At 38.6% G+C, this 8,364-nt stretch overlaps 2 protein-coding genes across 2 annotated transcripts; one reads left to right on the forward strand and one right to left on the reverse strand.

The window, feature by feature from the left end:
- The first annotated feature begins 234 nt into the window (after positions 1-234).
- On the forward strand, positions 235-807 carry LOC148693763 (uncharacterized). Its single transcript, XM_088678104.1, has one exon. It carries the CDS (start codon positions 235-237, stop codon positions 805-807), a length of 573 nt encoding a protein of 190 aa, XP_088534230.1.
- Positions 808-5,971: 5,164 nt separating this feature from the next.
- LOC137728433 (protein FEZ-like) lies at positions 5,972-8,364 on the reverse strand. Its single transcript, XM_068467218.2, has 3 exons — positions 8,000-8,364; positions 7,268-7,587; positions 5,972-6,610 (listed from the first exon to the last, which is right to left on the reverse strand). Exons 1-3 carry the CDS (start codon positions 8,208-8,210, stop codon positions 6,161-6,163), a joined length of 981 nt encoding a protein of 326 aa, XP_068323319.2. The 5' UTR covers positions 8,211-8,364; the 3' UTR covers positions 5,972-6,160.

The following is an 8,364-nucleotide window of genomic DNA, read 5'->3' on the forward strand; positions in this document are numbered from 1 at the left end:
TTGACAGGGACCCCAGATTTACTTCAAAGTTCTGGGTGGCTTTCCAAAATTCTAGGATCGAGATTACTCTACAGCACTGCATATCATCCTCAGACCGATGAGCAATTTGAGAGAACTATCCAGACACTTGAAGATATATTGAGATCATCAGTTCTGCAATTTGGAGACGCATGGCACAAACGCTCGTAGTTAATAGAATTCACCTACAACAACTACTTCCATTCGAGCATTGGTATGTCACTATTTGAAACGCTACATTGGAAACCATGCCGTTCCCCGCTGTGTTGGTCCGAGGTAGGTGAAAGAGTTTTGGTGGGCCCTGAGATCGTGGATGAGATAACACAGAACATACAGGTGATAAAGGCTAACCTAAAAGCAGCACATGATTGGAAAAAGAGTATAGCCGACAGACATTTAACCGACAGGGTATACAATATTAGAGATTGGGTATTCTTAAAGTTGTCACCATGGAAAGGCGTTGTACGATTCGGAAAGAAAGGGAAGTTAAGCCCTCGTTACATAGGGTCGTACCATATTATTGAGCGAGTTGGTGAAGTTGCTTATCGACTTAATCTACCTCAAGAGCTGTCAAGGGTACATAATGTGTTCCACGTGTTGATGCTACAGAGATACATCTCTGATCCATCACGTGTGATTCCTTCTCAGCCGTTAGAGATTAATCCGGATTTGACTTATGACGAAGTTCCAGTGATGATTCTTGACTGGAAAGATAAAGTTCTTAGGAACAAGACTTTTCGAATGGTGAAAGTCTTATGGAGACACCACTATATGGAGGAAGCTACTTAGGAGACAAAGGAGCGGATGCGAGATCTTTATCCACATATGTTCTTTAATTATGAGTAGTAGTTAGTGTTGAAATTTTGAGGACGAAATTTCTTAAAGGGGGTAGGTTGTGACAACCTGTCCCTAATTTTCTATGTAATTTCTCCCCGAGTGTGTAAATTGATATTTATGCCCTTGTTGGCAAAGTGACGTGGACGTGATTATGCAACTTTAAATTATTTTTCTCACTATCGTAATTAAAGTGTACTCGTTGTTACCAGTGTACATTAAATTATTCAGTGTAAAAAATACTATTTTTTTTAAGGTACGGTAGATTTCTTGTGATTTCATCTGTACAAAATCCTATCATTTTTCTTCTTTAAACCGGATTTGTGCCTTACACCTCACCACCAATTATTTTGCTTCCCTCATTATTGCAACCAATCAGACTCACCCTCTTTCTTCCTTTTCCACCAATCAGAACTCACTTTCCCTCCATCTCATTTTCTTCTCTCTATCTCTTTCTCCTTGCCCGAGCTTCTTCATCTCTGTAACTCTCAAGAACAAGCATTAAACTTCACAGATCGAGGTTGAAAATATCACCATCATACTCCTCTTGAGCCCACGAACTCAGCCATACCAACCGATTCTCAAATAGACAAGTTTTGACTCGTTGACTTGGAAGCTCCAACTCGGACAACTTAGCTTTGACGTGATCCCAACCGAATTACGAAGTTTTGAAGGTTGTGGAAGCATCCACACAACTCCCTAGAGTCCCTAGGCTAAGTTTGGAGTGGAGACAACATCGAAACACACGATTTTGAAGAGTCGAAAACTAGGTTGAGACTTTCTAGGCTTTTTCAGTCTTCTTCTGTCCACCTTTCAGACTTTTAAAAGGTACGATTTTGTTCTCCTTGTCACAAGCTTCAAATCCATATAAATTTCATGGAAAATGGTTGAGAAATGAAGAAGTTATAAATGTTTAATTTTTTTTTTTCCAGAAAACCAGAGAAAATCCCTAGTTTCTAACGCAACCAGTAGGCGGATGGCGGTGACCACCAGAGAAGACGACGAATATTCCGTCAGACTTGACGAAATATTCTAACGACATCAGGTTCCATTAACTGTGTAGTCGAATATTCCGTTAAATCTGACGGAATATTCCTATCTTCTGTCATATTCAGCTTTGCACGTGCCTACGGGCCGAGGGTTGGATGGCGCGTGACGGCACATCTGGCCTCCGATCGGCGAATGGTTGACACGTGCGGGTTCGTGACTTCAAGTAGAACATTTTCGTATATTCAAACCTTCCGTTTGAGCAAACTATGGGGAGTTATTCATAGCTTTTAGTGTATGTCCTTATTATCTTATTATTATTAGTTGTTTCACATATATGGGAGCCTTACCTTGAGGACGTACGAGGGCAAGCGAGGTTAGGGGGCTACGATCCATCAACATATCAGTGAGTGGGCATTTTGTTTTTATATATATATTGTATAGTTTCCACAAATGCTTTTAAATTGGTTTATGCATATTATGCCATGATTTATTTAATTCTAAAAATACTGTTATGTGGTTGAGATATATATGTTGTCATGGCTTATTCATATAGGTTTTACTTCCTTATCTATGTTATGTTGTTGTGAAATGCTAAAATAACCCTACGGGATGCGCATGTAATTTTAGGTAGGTTTATTATGTTGTTTGGAATTGTTGAATCATTATGGCATGTGTATATTCATATAGTCTGCTCATCATTGCTACACCCAGGTGTTAGTGCTTAGCCCAGGGCCAGGCTAGTCCACGTGTTGTTCACATTAGCACCGCACGTTCGCCTTGGATCCAAGTAGGTGCTAGTCCTGTCGTACAAATTGTAATAGGCAATTTCGACTCGTATATGATAGTGCATAACGCTAGTCTTTACGTGATTGTAGCACTAAAGCGTATATTATTACACATAGTCCTGTCGTACAGGTCGCATTAGGCGACTTTGACTTGCGTGGTAGAATATAGTGATGCGCAATATGTGCAGTTGTACAAGTCGCATTAGGTGACTCTGACTTGAGTGCTAGTATAGATTGTTGAGCACATGATTATATTTGTATTGTTGTTGAGTTATTATGCGGTGGCATATTTCTGGATTTTACTGTTGGCATGTATTTGATTTCATACCTATACGTAGTATGATTTTCTGGAAATTATACTTGTTTTACAATGAGGGGTTAGTATGTTCAGAAAATAAATGAATTTTACAAATCTTTATTTTTGTGCCCACTCACCCTTCAGTTTTTTGCCTCTCCAGGTCCTAGATAGCCAAATCACTTTGTGGCGTGCGAGAATTAGCCGGCGATTATGACATATCTCCATTTTTAACGTAGGAACTTATCCCATTTGTGTAATAAGTAGTTCTATGGTTCGACTGCTTCACCCTTATATTATCTATGCTCTGAACATTTGTAGTTTATGGGTTCTACCCACTACTGCGCACTCACTTTAGAAGTTTAATTAAGTTCTTGTTACGGTTTTAATTTATTCACATTCTTACATCACTTACACTTTTGGTTACGTCACCTTCGGGTGACGGCCAACATGGCTCAACTCTAGTCGAGGTGTGTCAGCTAGTGGTGGAGACATTAAAAGACTAGTGGAGGCATGAGGCCCTCTCACTTTTTTCTTCTTAACACATGTGTTAAATAGTTAATTGTTTTGTGAGAAACAAATAGGTAGGGATCAAACTCACACCATGGTTTCTTATTTAGAAAATAAAGTATTTCAATTGTTTGAATACAAAGCTAAATATTCTAATGCCTCATAATTTAAGTTTTTAACTCTGCCCTTGCTTCATCCTTATATATATATATATTTTTTTTTTTAACAAACGATATTATTTACACTAGGAGAGGGGTGTGATTAGCCTCGTAATGAGTTAGCAATAATGTGGTTCAAATTCACATTTGGCGAGAATCGAACCTAAGATCTCTCACTTACAAGTGAAGAGGAATACCACCAAACCGTAGTACTAAGTGGCCATTTTTATATTAAGCTCTTGCATTTTATATATGTTATATAAGGAATAAACAAATACAAGTTTACCTAAAATAGAAAAAAAATATAAAGGGCTTTTTAATGTTGAGTTTTCAAGCGACATGAAAACAACTAAGCTCATTTTATTTGCGAGTAATGCTAGAGATACCACATATCTATATCACATTCTTTTACTTATTTTATGTGGCATAAAATCAATAATCAATTAGATAAATTCGTTAATTAACATGACATGTACACATCAATTATCACGTGAAATAGTACACAAATATGATACAAAAATATAGTCTACATAACATTCTCCTTTATTAATTTGCAGCAGCCCACGAGGGACTTTACCATTTTTTCTTCTCATGAGCCCTCGATTGCATGCGTGTGCACTAGATTATAAATAGAAATATAAATACAATATTTAGAACATCCAAATTTTGTAGACAAAGAAACAACAAAATTAATTAGGTAAAATACAAAAAACTACCTCAACTATAGGTCGAACAACACTATTATTCCTCATCTTTTTAAAATGACAATATCATACCTCATCTTACAAATTTGTGACAATGTCATACATTCCGTCAGTTTGTCTATCAATTACTCCGTTAAATAGTGACGTGACTTAAAAAAATTAATTAAATATTAAAAAAATTAATTAAATATTAAAAACTAAAATTATAAAATCATTTAACAATTTTTTTTATATGGGGACCCACCCCTTATCCCCCTCACCTTTCCTCCCTCCTCCCATCTTCCCCCACCCTAAACCCAGATCCCACCCGCTCCCGTCTTCCCCTAACCCACCCCCCAAACTCATCACCCTAAACCTTCTTCTCCACCTGTCTCCCCCGAACTCATCACCCTCACCCTTCTTCCCCATTTCAGTCCCCAATTTTTAATTTACTCAAACAATTCAAATCCCAATTGGAATTTCGCAAATTGGGTGTGCTCTGTTGCTACCTCTTTGACACCTCTACCTCGTGTATCCATCTTTTTCTTTCTCCCCTCTTCAAATCCCAATTGGAATTTCGCAAACTGCGTGTGCGTCGTGACGGCGTGCTCCTGCGTCCATGGATCGTTGCACCGCAGTAGAGGAATTAGAGTGGGAAAGGCGCCGGACTCGTCGATCAAGGCATAATTATCAACCCAATTCTTCGCTAAAAGCCCGAGCTTGGCCATTGTAGATTGCTTCATGGCAAGCAATATCGATTAAAGGCCGTTGACGCAGATCTTGGTCGTCAGCTGAAGATCCTCTGGCGAAATGCTCTCGATGATCTCGGTCGAGATGTTCTCCATCTGCAAAAACCCTTGGCATGGCTCCGGTTTTGGCATAGCCTCGGATAATTCAGAGGTCGGCGCGTTTTCTGGCAGCGGTAAGCTTGCGAGCTGTTTTAATTCTCCTGATATGTCGCTGCTGCAGGCGGAGAAATCATTGAAGGCTTGGGATAGCTGAAGGTACTCCTCGTCGGAAGACGCAGATTTGCTGGCACAACTATGAGTGCGAAGGGCGAGCTCGCCGAGGCTCATGTCAACGACTAAATCGGTCATGTTCTTGAAGACAAAAGGCTCTCGGTGTGGGTGCGGAGGACGAGGTTCGCGAAGTCTAGGGCTTGGAGCTTGCGGATGATGGCGCCGACGAGGCTGTTGTTGCAGTGTGAAAGGGAGAGAGAATATGGGAGGAAAGGGAGAGAGAGGGGAGGGGTGGTGGTTCTGGGCACGGCGAGGGAGAGTGAAGTGGGGAAATTAAGGTGGGGACTGAAATGGGGAAGGAGGGTGATGGTGATGAGTTCGGGGGAGACAGGTGGGGAAGAAGGTTGGGGGTGATGAGTTTGCAGGGTGGGTTAGGGGAAGACGGGAGAGGGTGGGATCTGGGTTTGGGGTGAGGGAAGGCGGGAGAAGAGAAGAAAGGTGAGGGGGATAAGGGGTGGGTCCCCATGTAAAAAAAATTGTTAAATGATTTTATAATTTTAGTTTTTAATATTTAATTAATTTTTTAATATTTTTTTAATATTTTTAAGCCACGTCACTATTTAACGGAATAATTAACCGACAAACTGCCGGAAGGTATGACATTGTCACAAATTCGTAAGATGAGGTATGACATTGTCATTTTAAAAAATGAGGTATGATAGTGTCGTTCGACCTATAATTGAGGTAGTTTTTTGTACTTTACCCAAATTAATTAGAAAACCATATACATAACCACCATAACATGAATTGAATGGTCTTAGACTGTCTAGGAGTGAAAAAGTCAACGAAAAAAAGAAGTTAAAACACTAATTAACCAAACATGAACTCCTACTAGTACACTTACACACTGCACTATATATGAATTCATCTACACAAGAAACGCCGTCGGATCAAAAGCAAGCTGTTGTACGACTGATCTAAGCTCATCCCAATTTTCATTCAAAAGATCGTCCTCAAGATCTTGAAACGAAAAATTTGAGAACGTTTCCATGTACGGATGCGTTGAAGCAGGCTGCTGCATGTTGGAGCTCAACTGGCCTACTGCATGCGGATGCAACTGGTGATTTCCATTAATTATGTTGTTAGTATTGTTGGTATGATTTACAACAGGCTTCTTCTCCTCATAGCAAATATCTGGAGCACCGAAACTGATGTAAGTGTTAGATTGATCGAGATGATCTTGTTGATTGGTAGCGAAATTTTTGGAGTTTGCGGTGTCCGTTGGATGACGTTTAGCTGCAGATAGATATCTCCAATCCGGGGTGTACTTTTTGTATGAAACGTTTCTCTTGAATATCCGACACAGTGTCCATATTTCCTGATACAAGTGAAACCATGACATTCATCAAAACATAAGCCTTTATATATGATCAAATGGAAAGGGAAAAATGAAATTTTTATTTTTAGATTCAGGGTTTGTCACATATATGTCTATTAATTAATGAAACTTTCTTTGTCAACTAAAAGATGGTGAAAAGACTACTTAATCTTTATTACACAAAAAAAATGATAGGTAATAATGTAATTTCACAGGTTCAAATTTTATTGTCTTTTATTGAAGTCTCACCTTAAAATACATCTAATATTATATATATATATATAAAATCTTCCACACCCCCACGTTCTCTCTCTCTCTCTCCCCCCTTTTCATTTTAAAAAAAAATAGGTTCATACACACAAAGTGTGTAGACAAATACTAGTATGGACTTAACTAATTACTGGTTTATTACTAAGGTTAATTTCAGAAATTTTCTTGAACTCACTTGTAATTATATATAGTTAGTAAAAATATCATAATTAAACTGTGAATCTGAACTATTGAGCATGTTGATTTTTGCCTAAATTCTACGGTTCATGTTTGCAGTCTGAGAATACAAGTCTCGAGAGAAAGTGTTTCCCAGCATGAACAAAATTTTAAGTACTTTGTAAATGAAAAAGGGTCGAAAAAATTACAACTATTCAGATTTTCACTTACAGCTTCTTGTTGAGGATCAGTATTCATATTCTTAGTGTTAGAGCTTCGGTTCTTGTATTCATTCGAACTGGAGGGATTAGGAAGGCGAAACTCATGCATCATCCAATCGGTTTTGCTGCCCTTGCCTGCACTTCCACGGTAGTAAACCAATGTTTTCTTTAGGCCAATGCAGTCATGGCCTTCTCCTCCGTGGGAATGTATCGGCTTGTCGATTCCAGTTGCCTTCCAAAATCCAGAGCCTGTTACTCTGTTGGGTCTGATGCTGTTCTTGTACTTTCTCCCTCTTTTGCAGAAGAAGTACCATTCCTTATCTCCTGCGGCTTTTGCACACATAAATACTAACGTTAATTACAAATTACAGTTCACCCATATCTATTTGTATACGAAAAATATTTATGATTGAAGCTAGCTAGCTGCCCTTAGTAAAGTTAAGCTTACATGTAAACTAAAGTATTACAGAAATTTTTTGCCGATCATAAACTATTAGTAACAATTTTTTATAGTGTAACTGTAGTAGTTAAACTAAAGAACTAGTACTGGGAAATAGTGCAACCAATATATTATAGGCCACTTTTTGCTCGGCGTCTTTTGAGCTTTTGGAACAATTTAACCCAAGCCAACTTCTTCTCTTCTACTTTCTTTTCCAAGTACGAGAGATTTAAAGAGAAAATAGCAAAAATTAACTAGAACTTTATCAAAAATCAATTAATCAGGGCATATATATGTTCATACTTGGAAGATCCCAAGGATCATGCTTGTAGATATCAATTGATTTGATGAGCTCTAAGCTTATCGGTTTCTTCTGAATCTTCCGACGAAGATAGAAGTCTACAAGTTCTTCATCTGTTGGGTGAAACCGAAATCCTGGTAGTTGGACATCATCTTCATCATCAGTATACTGGTGATCATCCTTATTGCTAGGACTATAATATGTGCTATCCATATCGATATATCGATCCTCTTCAAGCTCGATCTACCTCTACCTCTACCTCAACCTCAACCGACCGGTAGTTAATTAATCAACGGTGTGTTTTTCCCTCTTTCCCAGTGCAGGAATCAAACGATGATATAACTGTTTGAAATATGGTGCACAAGAA

This window comes from Pyrus communis, chromosome 10 (assembly GCF_041283825.1).
Source record: "Pyrus communis isolate YQ-2024b chromosome 10, ASM4128382v1, whole genome shotgun sequence".
Classification (NCBI taxonomy): Eukaryota; Viridiplantae; Streptophyta; class Magnoliopsida; order Rosales; family Rosaceae; genus Pyrus; species Pyrus communis.

Bases quoted from the DNA above. Each gene is read 5' to 3' on its own strand.
- LOC148693763 (XM_088678104.1), top strand. From the start codon at position 235: ATGTCACTATTTGAAACGCTACATTGGAAACCATGCCGTTCCCCGCTG.
- LOC137728433 (XM_068467218.2), bottom strand. From the start codon at position 8,210: ATGGATAGCACATATTATAGTCCTAGCAATAAGGATGATCACCAGTAT. The intron at 7,588-7,999 runs GTATGAACATAT...TGTGTGCAAAAG, and splicing joins TGATCCTTGGGATCTTCCAA to CCGCAGGAGATAAGGAATGG. The intron at 6,611-7,267 runs GTAAGTGAAAAT...CACTTGTATCAG, and splicing joins CTGATCCTCAACAAGAAGCT to GAAATATGGACACTGTGTCG.